Genomic DNA, 26,899 nt, shown 5'->3' with positions numbered 1-26,899 from the left:
AACTCCTTATTCTCTAAGAAAACTAGATAAGCTCTGTCTGCCATTTGTTGTCTTAACTGACTTGTCTAGTTGGACCAAAAAACAATGCAAAATACAAGATAAAAAGTAGGTAGGAGATATACAGTGAAACTAATAAGCAGTACTTTACAAAGAATTTGACAGTTCCCCTTCTGACTGCATAATCTATTCATTTGTCTGCATTTCTTGGGCTTTATGTTTCTCTTTGAAAGTCCTATATAGTCTAAATATACTCAATTTTAATTATTTCCAGCCTTGTGTTCTATTTGTGCTTATAACTAAGAATCCTAAAAATTTGCTTGATGTACATCTTTGAATCATTTCCAATTATTTTTAAGGATTTATTTATTTTTATTGAAAGATTTACAGAGAGAAGGAGAGACATAAAGATGTTCCATCTGCTTGTTCACTCCCCAAGTGGCTGCAGTGGCTCTAGCTGAGCTGATCTGAAATCAGGAGCCAGGACTTTTTCCAGGTCTCCCACGTGAGTGCAGGGTCCCAAGGCTTTGGGCCATCCTTGACTGCTTTCCCAGGCCACAAGCAGGAAGCTGGAAGGGAAGTGGAGCATCTGAGACCTGAACCAGCACCCATATGGGATCTTGCAAGGCAAGAATTTAGCCACAGAGCCATCATGCCAGACCTCAGGAATTTCTGATTTTTAAAGTAGCATATTTTATCATATAAAAATCAATACTTGATTATTTCAGGAAAAAGTAAAAAATGATGCCAAGCTTTTTGAGGATGATTGGGAAGTATCTATCAAATAACATGGCTATCCTCTGAATAGACATGATCTTACAGTACTCTGACTTGTGTGAAATGACATATTATAGTTTTTTATTATGTGTACGTGTGTACAAAAAAATAATTAGAAGCAGTCTAAGTATCCTTTGGTGGAAGACTGGTGGTATTTAGTGGCAAAGGCAATCATATATCCAGGTTTATCTGGAGCACTCTTAGCTTAAGCCTTTTCTTCTATCAGAGTTGTAGTAGCAAATCTTTCCCTTTCAAAGGGATCTTCACTTAGACAATAAGTTATGTGTTTGCCCTACTTTTCTCCCAGTTAAGATTGGAATACCACAGAATACCATATGGGACATTTTTTAAAAAGAGAGGGGAAGATTACATGCTTTGTCTTTAATTACACACAAAAAATCAAAGTTTAGACAACTTGGGTTAAGCAAAGGTGAAGGAGGATGTGGAATATGTAAATTAGATTTGGACACACCAAAACACAGGAAATATATGCTAGAACAAAAATACTAGTTGCCTTGGGAGTGGGAATCTGGAAGCTGGAGGACAGAAGTAGGAGGGAAACTGTAATATACCCTTTTCTGTATTTTTTTAACCATCTGAATTAACTGCATACTGAAAATCTCTGAAGAATTTTGGGAATGGAATAAAAATTGTGATCTACATGGAAAAATGACTTTACATTTTTACATTCTGACCTTAGCAACACTTACCCAGATTAGTTCACATGCAAATCACTTTGTGGTCCTCTTTTTAAATGTCTACATTAATCTGGACTTCTAATCATTTTAATGCCTGACATAAATATGCACCAATGTAGGTGTGAGTATAGATCTCATAATAGTTTCCAACATGACTGTGTACCGTAATTCTATAAGCATTTAAACAGTCTTTTGTTGCCAATGATTTATGTTGTTTGCAGTTTTTAATTTTAAAGAACATTTCATTGGATGGTTTTTTACAAAAGTTTTTGTGGATGATCCATGTCTGTGTATTTAGAACGGATTCCTAAAGGGGGAGTCCAAGAAATGCAAAATTCTCAAGCTTTGGGACCCATATATCTAAATCACTGTTCTAAAATAAAATGTAAAATCAATTTATACTCTTGTTAGCAGAACATGAGTCTGTCAACTTCTTCATATCTTCCCGCAATACTGGATCTGGATCTTCTGTTTTTCTTTGTTTCAATTAATCTGATGCCTAAAGCTGCTTTAAGTGTTTTGCTTTTTGTTTTTTATTTGTTTGTTTTGTGGGACCAAAGCCTTGAAAGGACTTATGCAGAGTTTGGATTGCATCTGCTGTGATTCCCTTTGTATTTTGCTTTCAAGATCTCAGGCTAAGAGCTACTTTTAGAAATGGAAAATCTGAAATGATCATGGGAATCTGCAAGCCAGTTGCTGAGCTATACCTGACTTCATACCTCTGAACATTGCAAATATTTGTCACATTCTGCTTTCTGCTCAACAAGACTTACCCAGAATTGATTTGGCATAGGCTCACCTCTTCACCTACAGAGTGGTTTTAAGGAGAAACCTTACAAGTGTATTCTAGGGCCTGGCACGGTAGCCTAGTAAAGTCCTTGCCTTGCACATGCCAGGATCCCATATGGGCGCTGGTTCTAATCCAGCTCCCTGCTTGTGGCCTGGGAAAGGAGTAGAGGACTGCCCAACGCCTTGGGAGCCTGAACCAGTGTGGGAGACTAAGAAGAAGCTCTGGGTTCCTGGCTTTGGATCAGTTCAGCTCCGACTGTTGTGGCCACGTGGGGAGTGAATCATCAGACAGAAGATCTTTCTCTCTGTCTCTCCTCCTCGCTAACTTTCCAATAAAAATAAAATAAATCTTTAAAAAGATGTATATTCTAATTTTCTGATTTATTCTAACTCACAAGAGTGGAACATCCCAAAGTGTGGGGTAAGAGTCATTTGTGTTGGGATGGTTTTACCTTAATCTGTCTTTGTTATGACTTGGAGTTCTGTGTCTCTTGACATAGTCACACAATCCATCTGGTGTATAGGCAGTCATCATTAATAGAAGAGTGGTAGTGGTCTACAATATGCATAAATATCCAAACATCAAACAAATCTGACTCTTTTGATGTCCTTCTCAATCAGTCTTTGGTTTCAAAAATATTCTCTACAATGTTGAATATAACAGCAATATTGCTGAAACAGCTATGCATCCCTCCCCCTGCCCCGCCATCCATGTGTACTCAGTGTTTTAAGGGATTATAAACACTTAACTGCTTGAGAAGACAGTTGATCCAGACTACCTTCCTCTAGGATCCTCTGGATGTGGATAACATACGAGCAGTGGTGCATCCATCTCTACTCTGTGTGGTCTGAGGTACCAGGCAAGGTGCAGTCTCCCTAGGAGGGCCTTTCCATTGCCTCCCAGGGATATCCTAACCCTAACTGACCACGGCCTCAGGTGGGGCCTGAGGAGAAGGATTTTATTTACTTATTTTTAATCTATTTGAAAGGTAGAGAGAACAATAAAGGTAGATCTTATCTGATGGTTCACTCCTCAAATGCTATTAACCTGAGGTTGGGACAGGTCAAAATCAGGAGACTAAACCCAGTCCAGATCTCCCATGGGTGCCAAGAGGCCCAGGTGCTTGCGCCATCACCAGGATGTGTGTTAAAAAGCTAGAGCTGGATTAGAGGAGATTTGGGACTCAAACCAAGGCACTCAAATATGGAAAGCAGGCATCCTGTTCCAAGTGACATAATTTTGGGGGAAAACATATGTGTGTGTATGTGTATAGGTATATATAGGTATGTATAGGTATATGTAAGCATGCACACACACACACACACACATTGATTTATTTGAAGGAGCAATGGGAAATGAGATATTCAATCCATTGATTCAATCCCCAAATGCCTGTAACAGCTGGGGGTGGGTCAAGCCAAAGTCAGGATCCAGGAACTCCATGCAAGTCTCCTGTAAGGGTGGCAAAGACCCTACTCCTTCAAGCATCACCTGCTGCCTGCTGTAGCATATGCATTATCCAGAAACTGGCATCAGAAATAGAGTTAGGGAATGAGCTTGGACACTGCAATTGGGATATGACTCAAGTGGCATCTTCACTACTCTACCAAATCCCCACACTTGGGCAGTATGTTTAGGAACTTTGTAGAGGCTCAGTATAAACACACCATGCTCATTTCATGTTCATCTATAGTAGTAGGAGGTAGGAAGGCCCAATTTACATTTTGTGTACAAGGTAATAAGACCTAGGCCTAGCAAGCTATGAGACAGGGATCTTTCTCTCTCTCTCTTACATTTTTTAAAATTTTGATTTATCTGAAAGGCAAGGAACTGGAAACTTTCACTCCCCAAATGCCTGCAACAGATGGACCTGATCCAGGTTGAAGCCAAAATCTGGAAAGTCCATCTGGCTATCCCTCATGAGTGGCAATGAATTAACTACTTGAGCCACCTGCTGTCTCCCAGGGTAGAACAGGAGTGGAGCTGAGGTTTGAACCCAGGCAGTTTGATACAGGACATGGTTCGATGTAGGTGGTAGGTACCTGAAGCAGTGTCTTCACAGTTAGGCCCACCCTGGAGACAAGATTTTCAAATTCCAAATCTCATGCCTCATCTCACCACCTTATACTAGTTGCCCGATAGAACAACTATTAAGTGGGCAAGTTTCATGTCCATTTTCAAGGATCAGTGTAAAGATGTGAAATACCCAAAAACAGGTACAGTCATCCTCCCTCAAATCATGTTCTTGACCACAAAGAAATCCCTCCAAAGCTCAATGTAAAGAAAGAGAGGTAACCAGCCCTATACTCTGGTCATTTTGCAGTGAAAAGAGAAATAAACAAGAAGGTGGCTTAAATAACCTTCCCCATTTGCAAATTATGAAAAACACTCATTGATAAGTCAATGAGTCAAGAGGAAACCAAAGAGGAAATTAAAATTACCAGGGAAGAAATGAAAAAGAGAATGTTTTGTATCAAAACTTTTAAACCCAATGGAAGCTCCCCTCAGATGGAATTTTTTATTCTTTATTAAGGAATGAAGAAAAATAGAGTAGCTTATTAACTCAGCTTAGGAAACAAAGAGGAACAAAATGAGCCTCAACATGAGGGAATTAATAAAGATAAAAGCTAAAATTAAAGGAGAGAAGCATGGATAAATAAATCCTAAACTGAGTTCTTGGAAAAGATCAATAAAATAGATAAATCCCTTGAAAGCCCAATTAAGGAAGAATGGGACTGTTAAAAGAAGGAAAAAGAAAAGAAATTGGAAATAAGCATAAGAGGCAAGGTAAGTTAAAAATCATGATGAGACTTGAATAAAGAAATGCATGAAAGATTTTAAAACCAGTTAGAAAAGGATGATCTCTTAGCAGAACATAAATAATCAAACTTGACTCCAGAAATGAACACTCTGATTATATCAATCATTCAAGACGAGACAGGAAAGAGAAGTAAGGAGCTCACAGCGAGCAGGAGCCAAGGGGCCATTGCTGTGGTCTGGCAAGTTAAGATACCTCTCAGAATTCTGGCATCCCATGATCAAATGCCAGTTCAAGTCCTGGATACTGCTTATGATTCAGCTTCCTGCTGATGTGCCTGGGAAGGTGTTAGAGATGATGGGCCTGACGGTGTGGGCCCCTGCTGCTCACATGAGGGTTCTGGATGAAGTTTTCAGGCTCTTGGCTTCAACCTGACATAGCCTCAGCTGTTGTGTTCATTTGAGAAGTGAATCATCAAATGGAAGATTTCTTTTTCTGTGTCTCCCGCTTCTTTGTCATTCTGTCTTTCAAGTAAATAAATGAATCTTTAATAAAATAGAAAAGGAATTCAGAACTAGATGGCTGACTGTAAAGAATGGATGATTATTTTTTAGCTATTTTGAGATATTTATAAATTAAAACTGTGTTTAAGGTGTAGAATATGAATATTTGATATGCATATACACTGTAAAATGATGGCCACAACCTAGCTAAATGACACATTCATCACTCACATAGTTACCTCTTTAGGTGGGTGATACAATAAATGTGTACCATCTACCCTTGTGGCACAATGTTGATAAACATTAGGTGCAGTCACCATGCTCTTAGTTAGACCCTGAGAATTTATTTAACTTAGGACTAAAGCTTGATACCATTTGACTAGCACCTCCCCATTTCCCCCTGCCTTTGACAACCACTACTCTTTAAAAGTGTAATGTTTTCAGATTCTGGATATAAATGAGGTCCTGTGAGGTTTGTCTCCCTGCCTGGCCTATTTCAGTTAGCAGAATGTCCTCCAGGTTCATAGACATTGCTGCAGATGATGAAATTTCATTCATTTTTTTGAAACAATTTTGATTGATTGATTTGAAAGGCAGGATTATGGAAGCAAGGAGAGGCAGAGATTTTCTGTCTGCTAATGTGCTCCACAAACATCCAGGGCTGGGTCAGGCCAAAGACAGAAGCCCAGAACTCCACCTGAGCCTCCCGCAAGGGGCCAGGGACACAAGCACTTGGGCCATCTACTTCTGTTCTCCTCGGTGCGTTAGCAGGGAGCTGGATTGGAAGTGAAGCAGCCAGCACTGGAACCTGCACCTGTATTTAACCCACTGCTCCACAAAGCTGGCTCCTGGATTTCATTCTTTTTTGTCTGAATGATATTTTGTTCTAAGTAATATCTACAAAACATACAGTTTCTTTATTTCACTTGTCCACTGAAGGACACTTAGGTTGTTTCCATATCTTGGCTATTGTGAATAGTGCTGCAATAAACATTATTTAAATGATTCCAAGTGAATTTCTAAAAATTTAGTGAAAACATAAGGGGTACTATCCATACTACTAGTCCTAAAATAAGGGGATCGTGGAGGAGTACAGATTCATGTACCGACAGCTCATGGAATTATGGAGAATGGTGTGGTGGGCTTTAGCCATAATGCAGAGCTCCGAGGCACTGTGCATGTTGTCGCCATGGGGTGGTTCAGACAGGGCCAAGGTATCAGGACCCACAGGTGCTTGGAAGACTTCATGGAAGGGTGTGCTCAGGCCGGCCTTTGGAATAGTCTCAGAGATAAGATGTGCTTAATTGCTAACCTTTCTGAGCATTCCAGCCAATTGACTTTGTTGGTTCATGGATCATCTTGAGGCCAGCGAGACTTAGTCTTTCTAATTTTTGTCCTCAGAGGAAGTGCAGTGGAGTGGTTAATAAATAGGGGCTGTGGACTCAGACTACCTGCCTGGTGCATTCCTCCCTGTTTTTCACTTTTTTTATCTGGAGAATGGGGACAATAACAGTGTCCATTCTCGGGTTGGTGAGAATGTTAATTTTATACAACACCTGCGTTGTTGTGCAACCATCACCACTGCCCGGCTTTTCTCACAATTTGAAGCAGAAGCTGTGTACCTGAGAACCCTGTCTACTGCAGAACTTATTTGAAACATGTTTTCCTCTACATCTGTAAGATGAGCATCAATTAGTGCTAGGCAGCTATAATTGAGTGAAGTGGGAATTGCAGCTTCAAACACCTTATAGAGTTTCAGTCCTAGGGTGCCCGTGTATAAAAGTCTGAATGTTTAGGGGGGCCTAAGCTGCTGCATTGGTGGCCTTCTACATTCTTGTGTTCAACCTTCTCTTCCTCTCCCTTGCTGGTAACTTTTTTGCCATCATACATATTGTGTTGTGAACACGATCGACATATGCAATGTGTTAACTCCTTGTAGATGCCAAGAATGTGTTAGGTGCTATTTGGGGGAGATAACTTACCTATTAGATTTATTGTATAAATTAGGCCAAACATTAACTTGGAAAGAGGAAGTCAGTATCCATGGAAAATTTATTATTTTGAATACACTTTTTTTTTAACATGACTTGAAGACGAAATGTGGTTTCCACTTGTGCACAATTACAAAGTCAAGCATCTTGTCTTTCCCCACACCTTTTTTGAATTACACCGAAAAAAAAAAAAAGAAAGAAAGAAGAAAAAAACAATTGAGACAGTTTCTGCGTGGATTGAGATCCTGGTAAACTTGAAAGGATCAAAAGCATGATGGTGAATTTTCCACCGAATTTCTGTTTTGCTTTGGATTTTCACTCTGTGTACCTATTCTTCCTTTCCATATACACTCTCATTTCAGCAGAAGATTTAAGTGAACTTTTTTCCCCTGACTTAAAATGCTTAATACGAAAATTGCTTTAGGTCATGGTCTAGGTCATGGTCTAGGCTTTCTGCTTTGCAGTATTTCCTTTCTTGCTGACTTTTAACCCTCTCTGTAGAGAGGTGATGACCTCTACATATGATAGGGGTAATTGCATTTAGATTCGTCCATGTGGCTGCAGCTCTGAATGCCCATTTGGCTTCTATCAGCCTCTTTTCTTTTTGTAATGTTATCCACCCGCCTGACCTGCGCTATGAAGTGCTTTGTTCCTGAAATCACCCCTGACTAGTAAATTGTTGTCTTAACTTGCAACCTGTAGAGCTAAGTGTGAAATAGAGCCTTTGTTGCTCTATTTGAAGGTTGCCGTAATGAGTCAGCCCCTTGCTGTTTGACTTCTCTTGGCCCCACACTCCTGTCAGTGTAGGAACTGGTTCAAGGTTGGCAGTTTTGGATTTTGGGCCACAACATAATGTGATGACTGTTACACTCTTGTGTGGGTATGATGTGTAAGTATGAACTGGGTTTCAGTGATTTATCCTGGTCAGCACTGCTTAAGGTGTATTTCATGAGATATTACAAGGAGTATGGCCGAGAGACAGAGAAAGAAAGGGGAGATGAGAGAAAGAATGATGAAGTGATAAAAGCCAATTTGTTTAGGAAATTCTGGCTTAAAGGAATTTCTCAGAACTGTTAGTGGAAGCATTATGACCTCCAAGTGGCGAGTGTTTTATGCAACATCTCTCAAAGTTATTTGGACCAGAATCTTGCAGGACATGTTTTAGAGGACTGAGGGATGTAGTGAAGAATGAGTTTTGATGCTGTTGGTCTTTTTTACATTTTTGTGTGGGAAAAAATACCTAAAATTTACTATTGTTACCATTTTTAGGTGTGCAATTTTATGACAGTACACATATTCACAGCATTGTACACTGTCACCATTGTGCATTCATCTAAGTCTGTTTGGGCTGCTGTATTAAAGTACTGTACACTGACTTGTTTATGAAGTTTAATTCTCATGGTTCTGGAACTGGGTGGTAGCAGATTTGGTAACTGGTGAGAGCCCACTTTGTGGGTCACAGATCACTCCATCATGCTGTGTCCCTTCATGACTGAAGGAGCAAGGATATTCCAAAGGCTCTGCCTTATAAGAGTACTGATCCCATTCACAAAGGGCTTACCTTGCCTGTGACCTGTTCACCTCCCCTAAGTCCTGCCTCCAAACAGTATCACATAGGGGATTGGATTTCAATATCTGAATTCCTGGAGAACACAGACATTCCATCTTATCATCATTTTAAGAACATTTTTACTGTATCACCTGAAACTCTGTACCCATTAAGTAACAACTTTCTATTATCCACTCCCCATAACCTCAACTGTACTCTATCTATGAATCTGACTATTTTCAATACCTCATATAAGTGGAATTACACAATATTGTCCTTTGGAGTCTGACTTATTTTATTTCATGTAATATCATCAAGATTCATCTATCATCAATCATGTATAGAATTTCTTTTTTTGAAGATTTATTTTATTTTTATTGGAAAGTTAGATATACAGAGAGGAGGAAAGACAGAGAGGAAGATCTTCTATCTGCTGATTCACTTCCCAATTGACTGCAATGGCCAGAGCTGAACTGATCCAAAGCCAGGAGCCCAGAGCCTCTTCCAGGGTCTCTTCCAGAGCCTCTTGCAGGGTCCCAAGGCTTTGGGCCGTCCTCGACTGCTTTCCCAGGCCACAAGCAGGGAGCTGGATGGGAAGCAGGGCTGCTAGGATTAGAACCAGCATCCATATGGGATTTCAGTGTGTGCAAGGTGAGGACTTTAGCTGCTAGACTACCGTGTCAGGCCCTAGAATTTCTTTTTTAAAACTGAATGCTATCCTGTTGTATGAGTCAACTGAATTTGGCTTCTCTATTCATCTATTGAAAGTGGGTTGTTTCCGCTTTTTGGGTAGTATGGCTGTGAAGTGGTATATTATTATTTATTGGAGTCCATGCTTGCAGTTCTTTTGGGCATTTTTGTAGAAATGATAATGATACATTTAATTTTTTTTAAAGATCCACCTGTTTTCGACAGCACCTCCACCATTTTGCATTCCTGTTTGCACTGTACACTAGTTCTATTTGCTCTACATTCGTATGAACACTTACTGTCTTCTTTTTCTTCAAAGAATAATAACTATTCTGTTGAGTGTAAAATGCTCTTATTGTGCTTAATCTGCATTTAGTTATTATTTAATTTCCAAACCCACGTAAGTAAGTGATTTTACTGCCATTAAGTACACATCACAGTATAATAAGCAACTTGTATAAATTGGGAAATATCCAAAATAGTATATTCCCTGTTCATTAGGGTGAATCTATTGATCACACTCTTGGATATGATTAAAAAGCCAATTGTAATAAAAGCATTTCAGTCTGCACTTACTTTATTACAGACTAGTACCAAATGCATATTGCATGAGCCCTATTTTTACTGTCATGATCATGGTCATATTTTATGTGTCAAATATATTAGTGTTATCTAATGGGATATATAGATGATTTAACTGGTTTTGTACTAACTGCTTAGGCTATTTCCCTTCATTTTCAAAAATGAAATTAGTACATTATGTTAGAAAAGAGCCTGGCAGTATAACATACTAATGCTTATGTTGAGTTTTGGGATGAGTTCAAGTAGTCTGGGGGCTGATTCAGTCATTATTTTGGAGGGACAGATTCCTTGAAATCTGGACAGTTCTCTTGTTTGGCTGCACTCCTGGTTATCCTGAGACAGCACTGTGGTATTGATCTTCAAGTGATCTTGAATGTCAAGAGGGAAAACAGCTGCACATGGCTGATCATGAGTCTGGAATCCAGAAACAGAGATAAAAATCAAGGTGCTGGAGCCAGTGGAGTCTTTCAGATTGGGCACTCTGATTCCCTGAATGCCCATGGGGAAAGACGAATTAGGCTTCAATCGTTGTGTTGGTGAAGAGTTGTATTTGAATAAAACTCTTTCAAGCAGAGTTAATTATGTAAGTTGTGCTTACTGCATTCTAGAGTTGGTTCTTTTTGGCATCCAGACTGTTAACCTTGGGAAACTGAGGCAACCTGACTACTTAATTGCACAGGCTCTTTCAAGAAAGTAAACCAAATTAGATCAATTATATTTAATATGCTAAACACATTAGTAATTTGGCATTCTACTGTATAAGAAGTTTTAGAGAAAAATCAGATGTGACCCAGTTTTGTGAATGCAGCTGGCGCTGGTGATTTTGTCTGTCCCGAGCCCCCTTCCTAAGGAATTTCATTCTCCTTCTTTCAGAAGCTATTGCTTCCCTGTTCTTCTGTTGCCATTTGTTGAAAGAATCCATGGTCTCCTCTTTCCCATCCCATTAGCCTCTATGGGAAGGAACATAAATCTTAGTGAACCAACATGGTTCTTTTCCTGAGAGCTCAAATTTATTCTTAATTCTTTTTACAATAAAGTATTATGTGGCATTTTAATTTCATGTTAGTTCTCATTGACATGTAAATGTTGTACGTATGTTAGCACAGTGTGGTGCTCCGATATAGGTATGCATCAAATCATAAGCATGGATGTTGCCTCAACCATCTATCACGTTACATTGAAAAAAAAAAGCTCTAAAATCCTTTCTGCTGTTTTTAAATCTGCAAGTGAGAAAGAGAGTCACTCCTCTCAGAGAGTGACAGCCTTCATGTGGAAAACTTGGGAATCAGGGAACCATGTTAAAGAAATCTGCCGACAGAGAGAGCCAACAAGCCAACAAGCAAAATGGGCAGAGAGGAGCTGGAGCAGGTCCAGGGTTCAGATATTCAAGGTCTTAGTTTCCAGCTGTTGTTGAGGATCAACTGCACCTTCATTCCACCCTGTAGCTAGGGTACGTATACTCTGTTACCCAATATATGCGTATTTCTGTTGGACTTTCTCTATTTCCAAATAAGAGTCCCAACTCTTATCATTGCCTCTCCCTGCCCAAAGAACTCAATGCATTGCCTTTTTTATGAGATGTGTAATAAACATCTTTAAATATCTTTAAAAGCTGAAGTTAATATAGCATAATTTCTGACTACTAACTTCATATTAATCCAAGCTCAGTTTCTGTCCCTGCAGTTAGAAAAACACTAATAGAGCATTTGAAAATGCTTTGAAGTATGCAACAGTACATTATTTTGTTATATATATATATATATGTATATACAAATATATATACATATAGTTTTAGCTTTATAATTAGGGATAGCTGAAGTGAAGGGATTTAACAGGTGGAAGCTAATGACTAATGATATCTGGTATGGAAAAACAAATCAAAGAGTAGTACAGACATTGGAGAAGATGGAGGGTCATTTCTGCAAGAACTGGAACAGTGCACTACCAGAGCAACCTAGAAAGATGACCGTGTACCTCTAAGGAACCCTTTGAGGTGAAAGCTCATAAATTTGCAACAACTCCAGGCCCAATAACAGCACCATTATTTCCAGAAGCACTAGGAGCCAAGTATTAGGGATAGAGAATGGCCAATAAATAATATGTGTAGGATCAGATAGAAATCAAAATATGTGCTTTACTTCCCATGAAACAAATTGGAGAACATCAGCTTAGAGCTGCAGCCAAGAATGTTTGCTAATCCTCATTCCTGAAATAAATTTATACTGACCATTCCTGGCACAGATAGACAACCACAGGCCTCCCCCACAGAGAGGGGCCCCTTACCACATGACAGAGACAGACAGAACACATGTGTCCCACAGACAGTCTTCCACAGAGAGAAAAGCCAGAACTGGTGGAGCTGAGTGTACCCTGTTCCTACTCTCAGCCCGGCCAAAGGGAAGAGAGAGTGAAAGGCGAGTAGCAGTATCCTAGTTCATGTCAATAACCAACTGATCCCTCTTCAAGTAGAGATGGTTGGCTTAGCCCTCATAGCCAACCATGCCACCTATAGTATTTCTTTGTCTTACCCTGTGCTCTCTCACCAAAGATAAAGGAGTGCGGGTGTTGAGGATACAGGCAGTAGAACAGCTGAATGGTTACATTAGTCCAGACTGGATCATGACAGAAATAAGATGGCAAAGGGAAAGGGGAGTAGACAGAGAGAGGGAGCAAAATCTGGAGATGAGAGGGTCTGTGAGATGGGAGAGAAGAAATGAGGCAACCTGGAAAGAGTGGCTGAGGTAAAAGAGGGGGATATAAGAGTTTGTGACCCTGCAAACAGGCCTGCCTGACAGCTTCATCCTGAAATGGAGTCAGTAAAAATAATCATAATTGGTGAAGTCCAAGAACTGCATGCCAGGTTTCAGGATAAGATGGCCATGTAGAATTTAATGTCACCTGGAGCATCAAGTGTGTTCAGTGAAGAGCTTTAATGCAGAATCCCTCAGGGATGTGACAGTAAGAAAGGGGAGAACAGAGGTCATCAGTATGAAAAGTAGATGGCTCAGCCCCAAAATGGAGTGAGGTGATCCGAGGGTGATGCAGCAGTGGTCTGGGAGAGCCAGGGGAGCTTTGAGAGAGCAGAGATACCAGGGTTCTCCTCCATCCCCTGTGCCACACCTGCTACCCTCTGCCAAACATCTCTATAAATCTGTTCTGTTGTTTTCATTCTACACTGACTCCTGGACTTCCTATAATGTGCTTTTACCCATCATTTCCCTGAAATTCTCTCCGAAATTAAGAATGTCTTTCTAAACAGGAAATTCATCCACCGATAGTTGACAGTGTTCATCCTAGAAAGAGAAATGAATATCACAATGTAAAACACTTAAGGGGTTATTGCTATGAACCAAACGCTGTTCTGTTCCAAGGACTTAAATATATTTTCTTATAGGACTCCATAAGCAGGCCTATGATATGATGTTCACTCATTCCACACATATTTATTGTTTCCTTACTCTATGTTAGCCATTATCCTAGACTTAAGGAGGAAAAAGAGTCATACAAGGATCCTGGCCATCCCTGGTGTCTTTGACTTGGCAGGATCCTTGAAAGAGGGGAGGGGTGTGGATTTGTTATTAGGAAGGGAGTGGGTGACAGACCCTACAGGACTTGTAAGGCCATTGAATGACTCAGACTTTCTGGAGAGACAGTTAAGAAAAAAAGGACTAAGCACCTTGCTTCTGGTCATTTAGCCAGTACATGACAGCTCATGTCCTAGACAAGGTGTTGTATGTAGCGTTGGCACTGCACATACTGTGCACCTCGAACTGTGCTCCCAGGTAGTGTTGTGGGTTCCCAGGAACCTTGGTTTTCCTCCTGCTTACTCTTGCTTCTCGTCTAACACAAGGGCTGACTCCTCTAACTATTGTTTAAATGTCCATATTCTTGTTGGTTTTGTTGCAATCTGTCTTGTTCTCTCTGAGCTCTCCTGGTAAATACCTGTGTTGATAACTCCCAAACGTGGATGTTCAATAGTGCTCTCATATCTCAGCCAAAGACTAAAAATTCCCCTTGAACTGTGGCTGTGTGACTGCCAGATGTTCCGGGTTTCATTTGTTTTCCTTGCTACCAAATCGTCTCTTTCTCTGTTCCTTTAAGATGATCTTAGTGGTTAAAATCCTTGATATCACCTTGACCTTGTCCTGAGCAAAAAGAGGCACTCAGGTCTTGGTCCTTGTCTGCTGCTGTAGGGATCTCACAGTAACCTGTTAAATGGATCCTCTATTCCACACAGAGGGCTTTTCCTGTTGCACCCAATACATGCTCCTAAAACAAAGCCAAGATGCTAGATTCCCTGATCCCCAGCCTGAACTCCCCACTACCTAAACAACAGTCCAGATCCCTAGCCAGGCATTCAGATTCTATCTCAATCTTACTTTCCATTCTTTTTTCTATAATGCACTATACTTCTGCCCAGTTCTCCTACCTAAATGGTTTTCTTCTGCTGTCAGTGGCTCCCTAGCTGCCACCTTCTGAGTTAAGTCTCCTCCCCAGCATTCCTGTAAGCAAAGTGAGCTTGGTTTCCTCTCAGTGGAAGAACTGCTATCCTCATTAAAGTGCTCCTGGAAAATCAAGACGCATTGGAAGTCTGGTGTGCACTGATGGTTGTTGGATAGAAGCCAATCACTGGAGTGTGACTGCAGCCCATACAGGCTAGGACTGTGACTGTGAACACATGGCAGGTACAGGAAATCCCCAAATTCTATTAATTATGGGATAAGTTCCTGGAGATATTTTTGGTAATGTATTCCTTAAGTTCTGAATTTGTTAATTGCATTTCTGTTTAAGGGAGTTCACTTTAGATGCAGAAAGCCTAACCCAAATCATGTTGCAGAAAAAGTCTTTTAGGTAAGATAGAAAAGTAACCTTGATACATTAGTTATGAATCTTCTAATGAGCTCTGGGTCTTCCCTGATACACTTGCACATCTTTCCAATATCCTAATGTTTATTAAAATGATTAAGATAAATATTTATTATAGGAAATACATTAAAATGATAAATTCATCAGAAATATGCACTTTTTATATTTTACTGTTTCTCATATAGTCTTTGGATTTATAGAAACTAAAAATTATATGCGAGTTTCATGTACATTGCATTTTACATACCTGGAAGCAGAGGGATCTGGGTTCATTTGAAACCCAAACAAACATTACCTTTGTTTTTCTGGGAACCCCAGCTCTATCAGCTTGTTGATATTTATTTTTTTTATTAATTATTTTGCATTATGTGACAGTTTCATAGGCTCTGGGAATCCCTCCACCCCTCTCCCTCTCCTCCCCCTGGTGGATTCCTCCACCTTGATGCAGTATTACAGTTCAAATTCAATCAAGATTCTTTCCTTGCAAACATATACCAAGCATGGAGTCCAGATGGGTTGAATAGTTTCTTGAGGAGACCGTTTCTGGTCCGAAGTTAGAGCTGGTAGAATATGTTGATATTTATTTTGAAGTAAAAGAAGAAAAGCCAAGGTGATCTCTCACACAAGGGAATTTGCTATTTATTCCCTGTAATTTTTCCCTATGAAAACCACTCACTGCTGGATTCCTGCTCCAGAGCCTAAAAAACAGTTTGTCTCTGCAGTAGATCAGGGAAAGAGACAAATCTGGTATCTGGAGATAGGGGAAGGGAGTTAGCAGGTCTTGGCTTGCTTCTGAAGCTAAAAAGGAGAACAAACTGGGTGAAGCAGTGATGTGTGGTCAGGGGATCCACTAGCATAAACATTTGGTTCCGCTTCCCTTACACTGCTGCGGGCTAAGGGAGACTCTTGGATGGCCTGTGACCCACCTGTAGCCAAGAGGAGATGTGTACTGGGCATTTCTAAAATGTTCTGCACAGCTTGTAAGCCTCATCATGTAACTGATGACTACGTTTAGGTACACTCTGGTTTAAGACGTTTTTCTGTCCTGAATCGGGAGCCCCCATGCAAGGACTTACTCCAGTGGGATAACTAAAAATCATAACTTCCAAGCAACTGCCTTATCCAGGAACTTTGACATGTCACCTGCCCTAGAGTTTGAGTCTGCCTGTCCGAAAGTAAAGCTAATGGTTAGTAGCAGGAGTTAGAACCACCATTTTTTGTTGTTTTTAACTATGTAACTGGTAAGAGCTGAGTGTGTATGATGTAGTTTTCATAGGTGTGTACTCTTGTTCTCACCATATATGGTCCTTTCCAGACCAGAGTGTACAAGAATGTCATGGTAATATTCAGTATATAATTTTCCTCCCTTATCCATGGGAGACATAGTCTGTGATTTCAGTGGATGTTGAAAAGTGCAAATAGTAATGAGCCCTATGTCTTTACTATATGTTTGTATCTATGGTAACAATTAATGTATAAATTATGCCTCAAAATATAAATAACAGCAACTAGTAATAAGCTAGCACAAATGTAATAGCATACTGTAATAAAATGGTCAGTATCACAATTCCTGTGATTTGAAGGCATTGCTGAGAAACCTAAGAATGACTTGATTACAGGTACTGTGATATCATGACAGTCTATCTGAAGCACTCAGTGATGGGACAGGTGGGTAGTATATACCTTGTGGATACTCTGGACAGAAAAATAATTCACATCCCAAATGGGCAAAGCAGGATAGTGCAAGGTTTCATCACATTGCTTAGAATGGCACACAAAACATATTCCTGGAATTTTCCATTTAATATTTTCAGACTATGATTGACCAAGAATAACTGAAACAATAGAAAACAAAATGCAGGGTAAGAAGTGGCTACTCTAACGAGATCCCAGGAGAAGAAAGGGAGAAGGTGCCAGATGTTGGATTATATTTGTAATGTACATTTCTGTGATTGTGACGTCACTCTAAGCTTACTAGCTTCCCCCTACCATACAGATTAGAAATCTGAGAATCAGAAAGTGTAGAAATTGTTCTTAAAAATGCCTAGCTGGTGGGCCTGGTGCAATAGCCTGATGGCTAAATCCTCACCTTGCATATTCTGGGATCCCATATGGGCACCAGTTTGTGTCCTGGCTGCTCCACTTCCCAGCCAGCTGTATGCTGTGGCCTGAGAAAGCAGTAGAGGATGGCCCAAAGCCTTGGGACACTGCACACATGTGGGAGACCCAAAAGAGGTTCCTGATTTCTGGCTTCAGATCAGCTCGACTCCAGCTGTTGCAGCTACTTGGGGAGGGAACCAGCATATGGAAGAATTTTCTGTCTCTCCTCTCTGTAAATCTGATTTTCCAATAAAAGAGAATAAATCTTAAAAACAAAACAAAACAAAAAATTAAAAAAAAAAACGGAATGCCTGACTAGCAAGAAGGTGAGGCTGAGCTCTGAACTGAAACTTTCCCATGCTGTGTTCCTTGGGATGTTCATTCCTATCTCCTTCCCAGTGTCTAATTTGGAAACAGATCTATCTTTATGTGTGTCTATGTACTCAAAAGGCAGAGTTATAGAGAGAGGGAGAGACAAACAGAAAACCTGCCCTTTACTGCTTCACTCCCCAGATGGCTTCAATGGCCAGTGCTGTGCCAGGCTGAAGCAGAGGATTCCCACATGGATGACAGGAGCCCAAACACCTGGGCCATCTTTCTCTGCTTGTCCTAAACCATTAGAAGGGAGCTGGATCAGAAGTGGATGAGCCAGGTCCTAGTTCAGTGTTGGTTGCTGACATAGAAGGCTGCAGTTTATCCTACCACACCAGAATGCAAATTTGATGTATGATTAAAACTAAAATTACTCTCATAGAACTGCAGTATTGTCATCAAACTCATAAAATTCACACTCATTCACCAATAAAACCCAATTGGATCATCGATGTTTAAATTTGACTTGATATTCTCAAATTTTGTGGGAATTTAGAGTCCAGCCAGAGGTAATACCTTGCATTTGAACAGCATGACCTTTAATCACCAGATTTTGTTTTTTTCATGACATTGGGAATTTTTTTTTCTCCAAATCTCTTAAAATGTTCTGGTAACGATTGCTTAGTCTCAACGGCCTTGTTAGCTCTGTATTAGCAAGAGCTAAATATAATTGTGATGAAGTAAATCAGTGTCTGCTACTTCTCGCTTGGGATCGAGACACAGTTTTGGGCTTCTGAACTTAAAGCATGAGGATGTGGACTTTGCCTCAAACTGCAAATGTGGAAAACTCAGAGTGTGCAGAGCTAAGCAGCCGAGGACACACAGCATGTGCTTTGTGTGACCAAAGGCACAGTGTTTTGTGCCTGCTCCAGTGGCCTGCTCTTAGTAAGCTGTTGGCCCAGCGGCTCTTCCTTCTGGCTTTTCTTTCGACGGGGGCCTGGCTCTCTGCCAGCATCATTAGGTTGCAGCAAGGAACTGGAAACAGACCTGCAGTTATTTAAATCTTCCAGCCCGAAGTGTTCATGCTGGCTGGCGGCACAAAGCTTTTGTGTTGGAACACTGCTGAATGGAGCATAGCACTCAAGGGTGCAGCTGAGCATCTGGCTGTGCATGTGGGCAGAGCATCTCACCTCATGGTTTTTCCTGAGCCTCCGGAGTGCCACAATCATGAGCCTCTTAAGAAGCTTATGGTCACCAGTTCTATCCTTTATTGTGGTCTCTCATAGAGAGCACCAACATTTCCTCTTTGCTTTTCTCTGAAAGGAAGCACCCAGAGTTACAGGCCAGTCACAAAGATCCAAAGAAAACCCTCAGCGAGATTGCCCAGAAGGTCTGTGCTAACTACCACCTTTGGTTTGGGGTTGCTTTAGTCAGGATTGAAGGGGATTGCTTGCTTCTTAAGAAATGTGGAGTTGTGCAACAGGTGCACGCCTTTTTGAGCATGATGTCTTCACAATTATCCAAGGGCTAAAACCAGTAGTGCCTTCCAAGACTCAGAGCTAAATGCTTAAGGAAAGGATGGGGCACATGAATGTGAGGATGTGTGTGGTTGTGGGAGGAAGGGAAGAAAACATAAGAAGAAAAGGTAACAACAATAAGAATTACAATGAAAATGTCAGGAAGACTGGAAAAGAATGAAGCACCTGGAAATGTGCAGAGGTGGGAAAGGGCATCATGTCTGTTTGAACCTGAACTTTCATATCTGGAGGAGCCTCATTTCGATCCGTGTGTCCACTGAGAGCAGGCTCCAACTGCTCATTTGTAAGATGAAGATGATAAGAGTAGCTGCTTCACATGGCTGTTTTGAGATTAAAAGAGACCATCCCAGCCCCTTGGCAAATACTCCATGAGTGTAAACTAAGGATGTTAGATGTTTCACACAGCTTCCCAAATCTTCTTTGGTAGCAGAAGCCTCATAACCTCTTTCTTGACTTAAAAACAGTGAATAAATGGTATAAATAGTGTAGTAATAATGATCATGAATAATGCTGCATAGTGATTTATATCATAATGGTGAGTAGGTAGTATACAATAAAATAGTAAATCATGTTGTGGTGCAGTGTGGTGAGCTAGCATCTTGTGTTCAGTGCCAGTCTGAGTCCTGGTGATTCTGCTTCTGATACAACAAATGCATTTGGAAAAACATATTTGGCTTCAACTACTGGGGTGCCTTCTACCAACACAAAAGATCTGTACAGAATTCTGGGTTTTTCGGCCATTTGAAGAATGAACCAGTGGTCAGAACATCTTTGCCCCCAGCTCCACTCTGTCTTTTGAATCGATGTTAAAATAAATCTTTTAAAAAGAGTGGATAAAGTTTAAAAGAAAGTCTTTTTTAAAAAAAAACTTCATTCATGAGCTTTTATTCATATATTAAACAAATTTTTTCAGTTTTTAGTAATATTTCATTGTAGTGATTCTCATATCAATATGTGCTCATAAATATGCAAATAATAAATTTTGTATGCACTTGTTTTGCTTTTACTCCTCACCATTTATAAGTTTCCATATCAAATACACACCCACATGTGACCCTCATATTATGATTCTAATAAATCTATTGTTTTTATATATAATTTAGTTTATAGTCCACAAAAATGATTTCAGTCAAAAACCACAAAGGATACATAAAAGATATAAGTTAATTAAGTGATTTCTTTTAGAAGATCTATTAACTAGGGAAATTTGGTGAGGTTGAGAAAAACTTCTGAGTATCAAAACCTATTTTTTAAGATGTCAATTTGAGTGAGTCTAGCAAAACCTTTTGAAGAAATAGTGGAAATATCTGGATTTTTTTTAAAGTATCACTCCCTCCAAATGATGCTGTTTTTATTTTCACTTTTATACAAATGTGTCAAGCTAAAGGGGGAAAAAAAACAACTTGGCGTGCCTGTGGGTTTGGAAGTCTGAAGTGTCTGTTTACTCAGACATTTCCTAACAATGTATAATTTTGTTTTGCAACAAGCCAAGATTTAGAACTGACCCTTGCTTCCTTAATGCCTGGCAGCCCTGCTACAATTTAGACAATTGAAGGGGAGGAGCTAGTTCATAAAATAAACTAATACAGACATGAATTTCTTTTCTTCTTTTCAGGACAATATTATCTTATTCCTGAGAGGCTGTAAAGAGCTAGGCCTTAAAGAGTCTCAACTGTTTGACCCAAGTGACCTCCAGGACACATCTAACAGAGTAACAGTCAAGTAAGTAATACATGATTTATGCTTAAGGAAAGCTCCTTTGTGGCTTGATTTATAAACTGTGTGAATGATATTATGAAGTCCTAAGAGGCAGAGAACTGGGATGTCTAATAAGACAACACTAAGAAGGTAAAAAAAAATCAAGTTTTCCAAAACAAACATCAGCCTTCCCTCTGGAAATAACTTGTATCATCATGAAATGTTATTTTTTTCAAATGTAAAATTCAGGCATGGAGAACCGGAATGTTAAGAAAGAAGTGCTAAGTGAAGCTTGATGGAAACTAAAGCAAGAATATGCACAGAATCTGTGTGTGTGTGTGTGTATGTGTGTGTGTGTGTGTGTGTGTTACAAGAAAACCCTTTTCTTGGCTCCAATTGGATGTTTGAATAGGCTCTGGGAAGACCACAAACTAGGTAAACAGATCTGAACTCTGCTTATTATGCAGGGAAGGCATAAGACGATGGGAAAATTGCATCTTTATTTACAGTTGCAACTGTTTTCTCCTGTGTCAGTGATCAAGTTCTTTGGAGATGGATCACTGGCTCTTTGGCCATGTGTTGACTGTATCTACTCAGCAAGGTACATTGGCAGCCAAAGAATTCTTGGAGCCAAATGTCATAGTGAAAGAAAAGGCAGAGTGTTCTGTGTAAAGAAATAACTGGTGTCCAAGGTAATGAGAAGAAATGTCCTTTCGAGATGGCAGAGAGGACTTTTTAGGAGTGCCTTAGACCTTACCAATTTCCTATAAAACATTTTCCACTTTACTTAATTAATACTTGGCATGACTATAGCTTAGTAACAAGCTTAATTGTGTAGATTGGGCCTGTGGACTGGCAGCTTTTCTCCTTTTGATTTCTTTTGGGGTCATTTTATAATGGAAGAATTGAAAAGAGAAAAGCCAAAATTTAGAACCATTAACTTTATATTATTTGCAGATCTTTATTTAGGAAAATATATATAATAAGGAAAACTGAAATGAAAACCACTGAATTAAACGAAGTTGGCAGTATATGTTGGATTTTATGACTTAGAACAAGTAAGAGTCTGCCATGATTGGTTATCCAGAATCACTTTCCTGTTGTCAATGTGGCATTCTTTAATATTTCCCATGGAAAAAAATTCAGTTAAGTGAAAAAAGAACAAAAATTAGGAAACTGCTATAAACCTCATCTCAGACATCACACGCTCCATTTATTCCTGCTCCTAACTGCTGCCTCCATAAATCATTGTTCCTCTTAGGAAATTGTTTTTCGTTCTGCCTCATCTCACTTTCGCGGTTTCACCTGAGTGGCAAATGACCAGAAACAATAGTACTGCACAACATTGCGGTCAATAATCAGTCACACACATATCACTGGGAAGGTGCAGGGAAGTTCACTTCGACATGTCAGTACCTGTGTTGATTTTTCAGAGCCACTGTATAGCACTCTGTTACTAAACCAGGACAACTTTGGTTTTTGAAATTTACAGATCTTGTCAACTTCATTGCTTTTCTACAAAAAAAAAAAAAAAAAAAAAAAAAAAATTGGTCATCAGGTAATAAGGTGTGCAGCCCGGGGTCTGCTGTTGTCAGATCTGGTTGAATTCTCTTCCTACAATGAATTTCTGTGCCATCACCTATAAATGGCACGTTATTGCAGGTGTGATTCTAGCTAATTTTTGCTCAGTGTAGATCTAACTTCTGAAGAAGGACACTTTAATTCAAAGACACAGAAAACAACCTGAAGGGGGAAAGGTCCACTAGGCCAATGACCCAGGACACCATCGTGTCTCACTGCTTATTCATCATCTTCTTTTCCTGTTCTTAGGACCTTTCCTTCCTTTCTCTCTCCTTGTCTCTCCTTTGTTCCATCTTTCCATCTCATTGCTCTTCACAGTTCCTTTCCTCATTTTCTTTCCTTTAAATTTTTTCCTTTACTTGAGCATTATTTTCTGCAGATAATACTTTTTCTTCACTTTATCCCGTGTGAGATGCTTTCCAAATGGAGTGAACGAAATAATCAACCCTTACCCCATAGGCAAGTCACACTCCAACATCAGAGAGGCAAGCACATTCACAAAGAGGATAGTCACAGGGAGTGCCAAGTGCTGAGGAGAAAGAAAAACAGGATGATGTGAAAAACAGTGACCAGTCCAGAAGTGGTCAAGACGGCCTCTCTGAACAGTGGCATTTCTGAGATATAAACAGAAACCAAGAAGGAGCCATGTGAAGATCTGTAGCGCATTTAAGTCAGAGTAAGAACAGGAACTAAGCCTGGACAAGAGGACCAAGCTTGATGTTTAAAAGAAGAAACAAAGTAGCTGTGTGTAATGGGTAATGAAGAAAAGTAGGTGTGGGAAGAGAGGCTGCCCACCAATATGGTAGGATGCTCACCATAGAATGATTATAGAGAAGTTGCTACACTGTATGATTATTTAAAAGGGCAAGAAGAATCTTATGATTAAATTCATATAGTACTTAGGAAGTTGCTATTTCTAGCTTTAATGAAGCATGGAGCATGGAATGAGCTCCCTGCTTCGCAAGTTTTTAGTAAGTTCATGCTGGCTTCACTTGTCAATGAAGAAGGATCCATGCTTAGCATATGTAGATTTTGCAGCTAACAGAAATGAAACTGGTATTTCTCTGTTCTCTTCCCCCTGAAAGTTGAGCAGAAATCAGCAGAGGTGAAAAGCACTCCAGGACCCCGGTGAATAACATAAGCAGTAAGATACAGCAGTGGGTTCCATAGAGGAAATTTGGGTGCTTTTCTAAAATTATCTGTTTTTTTAAAAAATACTCTTTATTTTAGCTTTTATAGTGGATAATTTTTTACAAATTGGAGAATTAGCTTGATTCGACAAAAACAAAAAGGGAAATCTGCAAATGATTGTTGCCTGCGTAAATCATTATGTGAACTCTACCCGGAATGGATGCCAAACGACCTTGATGGGAGCTGAAAGCATAGCTAAGGAAGGGTACTCAACAAGGACCATTGCAGGGAGTCACAGTGATTGGCCGAAAATGCGGGAAGGACATGAGTCAGCTCCCTACTGTGTGTCTCTGTAAAACCTTACAAGTATTTCCACGGAATTGGCTGTTATGAAGAAATCATTCAGCAGATATTTTATGAGCATCTTCCATGGCCACGGTATGATTTTATCACTGAATCACGGTTTTAGTTCATGAGATTTTATTTTCATGTTCCCTATTCCAAATTTGTTTCTCATAAAAATTTTAAAACTTCTCGGCCCGGCGGCATGGCCTAGCGGCTAAAGTCCTCACCTTGAATGCACCGGGGATCCCATATGGGTGCCGGTTCTAGTTCCCGGCAGCTCCATTTCCCATCAAGCTCCCTGCTTGTGGCCTAGGAAAGCAGTCAAGGACAACCCAAAGCCTTGGGACCCTGCACCCACATGGGAGACCTGTAGGAAGTTCCTGACTCCTGGCTCTGGATCAGCACGGCGGTGACCATTGTGGTTACTTGGGGAGTGAATCATCAGATGGAAGATCTTCCTCTCTGTCCCTCCTCCTTTCTGTATATCTGACTTTGTAATAAAAATAAATAAATTTTTAAAAAAAAATTTTAAACTTCCATAGATTTTCTTTTTGTTTTCATCTTTTGAGTCAAATTTCTTTAAAGTTGTAAGAGGTAGCTAATAATATAACAACTTTCTATTTCTTTCTGCATTTCACTTTCTAAATAGTTTTGTTCAGTGCCTCAAATCACCAAGCTGAGGTCTCAGTCACTGAATGTCAAGGTCACCTTGGAGGTGTTTAAGGAGAGATCATCCTGGAGAGAATGTTATACTGACCGGAATTTCTGTTCCTTTTGTTTATTTAGGAGCCTCGATTGCAGTCGGAAGCTGAGAAATGTAAGTATTTGAACTTGACTTTCCAAACTCATATCCTTCTGACTTTGATGATTCCAATGTAAAATTTAGTGAAGTTCAATGCCTCCCGAATGCACTGCTAGTCAGAGTCCTTTCTGGAATCAGAGACATTTGTCTCTGTTAGGATAATTAATGACTGTGACAGACATGAAAATCATCCCTTTGGAGGGTTTCCCTTTAGTCATGTAAGGGCTGGATTCGGAAATTAACAAATAAATGTGTGTACTCTGTCTCTGCTTCAGTTCCTGAAGCACAAATGATCATTTACAACATGAACATGAACCCTTTTCCATTTTGTAGGTCCAGAGGGGAGTATTAAATTAGTCAGTTGGGCAAAGAGTTTTAGGGAACCAGCAACATAATGTTGGTAGCATTGACTGCCATTGGCCTGTACTATTTTCCTATTAATATTTTGTATCTTACTACTATCTTCTCATGTCAGTTTTTGGTATTATATCTTATTTTCAAACAGCAAGTACATTAACGCTCTTTGATTTACAATTGAAAGCGAACAATGTAAGAATCAGGCCTTCTCAAAAACAGAAAAATTGGCTGTGATCTTTTTTTAAAAATTTACCAGATCCTAGCGTATTTGATTGATTCTTATTGTCTTTGTCTTCCTTTGTCCAACTAGAAGAATACACCATTTTTCATTATTAAATTTTAAGCCAAGATAAAAACCCATAATTTAAAACCCAGCACAGCCTATCTTCCCTTCTTCCATCAAGTCTCACACTCTTAATACATATTCGTTGTTTTATAGTCCTTGTTAATGTCCTGTCCTGACACTTGGAATTAATCTGTTCTCTGGAAATTTATTTGTAGGCATTTAGCTTAAAAAGTCTTTCTGGAAGTTTTGAAGGATTCATAAAGTAAAATTTTCCCACCAAGGTAGGAAACAGAATCATATCCTAGCACTGATGCACATAACCATATTTGGGGCCTGTTGCCAGCTGGAACCACACATCTGTATCTTGTTGTCCAAAGCAGTTTCTGGCCTACCAAAGAGAGGGAGGTACAATAAGTACACCCCAGCCTGCTCCAAGCAGTGAAACAATGTGAACATTAAATAATAGTCTGAGATTTTATATAGGCCTCAGATCACCATAATTCATTTTTTAAGGAGCTCATCTTCAGCCAACTCCTGCTGGGTTTTATGGGAACACTGGTGTAAAAAAACATCTGCCTTTGAGGACAGTCTCTTTGGAAAGTAAGCAAAATTCACTCAAGACCTTAGCCTCAGATGCATAGGCATTCTCTCTATATCCAAGCCACCTTGTTAGAACTACAAACCTCCCATCTTAATCCATGAGAATCAATGCCCCAAAGTTGAGTATCTGCAGATGATATTGCTAGTGCATTGCCTTTTCTTAATTAGTTCTATGATGTTGATCAACTGCTGGGAACCTTTATCACTCCTTGGGGAGTTTTACCACGGGCTTAGCAAAAACTCTGTAGCCTACAGCAGAGATGCTGGACCTGCAAATGTGCCCCTCTCAAAAGGAGTTGACCTTCTCTTGCATTGCCTGTCTGAGTCATGTGACGTTCCTAAGAACTGTCACAGCCTGTGGAAACATCACCACCTGAAAATCATTTTGGAGGACTTATTTTTTTCCCTTCCTGCCCATAAAGGTCGACTTCCCCATCATCTACTGACTCTAAAAACTGCAGTCTTATTATCACAACTGAGTCATGTTTGGTTGAGCGAGACCACAGTGGTTCTTCGTCAAATGATTTAACATCTAATGGATACGTCATGAAGAGTGACTTTGTCAGTCAGCTGTACATTCTGTCCTTCCAGCTTTCCTCTTAATGGAGCACTTCTGAATCCTTCATTTGAGACACCATTCTTGAGGGAAAATTCTCCTACCCTGTGCATTGTTCTATTCCACAGGTACTAGTCACCATTTATTGGCTGGGAAAGGCTGCAAATAGCTACACATCCTACAGCGGAACTACTCTGAACTTGAAGGAGTTTGAAGGCTTGTTGGCTCAGATGAGAAAGGTAACTTGGCTTTTCTTCCTGGTCCCAGGAGATTTAGACAGAGTGGGAAAAGAACACATTTCCTTGTTTGTAGGATTATTGCATGGTATAATTCTATAGGCCCGAGATGTCCGGCACTCAGGAATGGACTGCTGGTCTAATCAAGGATATCTT

General features: G+C 39.9%; 1 protein-coding gene across 5 annotated transcripts in view; it reads left to right on the top strand.

Annotated features, from left to right (window-relative positions):
• LIMCH1 (LIM and calponin homology domains 1) overlaps window positions 1-26,899 on the top strand; it is a 312,362-nt gene that overhangs the window by 201,818 nt on the left and 83,645 nt on the right. For all 5 annotated transcript variants that reach the window (XM_058670166.1, XM_058670159.1, XM_058670162.1 and 2 more), the window contains exons 4-6: window positions 20,767-20,873; window positions 24,693-24,723; window positions 26,636-26,746. In XM_058670166.1, the coding sequence (XP_058526149.1) occupies window positions 20,767-20,873; window positions 24,693-24,723; window positions 26,636-26,746 (249 nt within the window). The remainder of the gene's footprint in view (window positions 1-20,766; window positions 20,874-24,692; window positions 24,724-26,635; window positions 26,747-26,899) is intronic.

This window comes from Ochotona princeps, chromosome 11 (assembly GCF_030435755.1).
Source record: "Ochotona princeps isolate mOchPri1 chromosome 11, mOchPri1.hap1, whole genome shotgun sequence".
NCBI classification, from domain to species: Eukaryota; Metazoa; Chordata; class Mammalia; order Lagomorpha; family Ochotonidae; genus Ochotona; species Ochotona princeps.
This window is presented reverse-complemented; position numbering and strand designations above follow the sequence as displayed.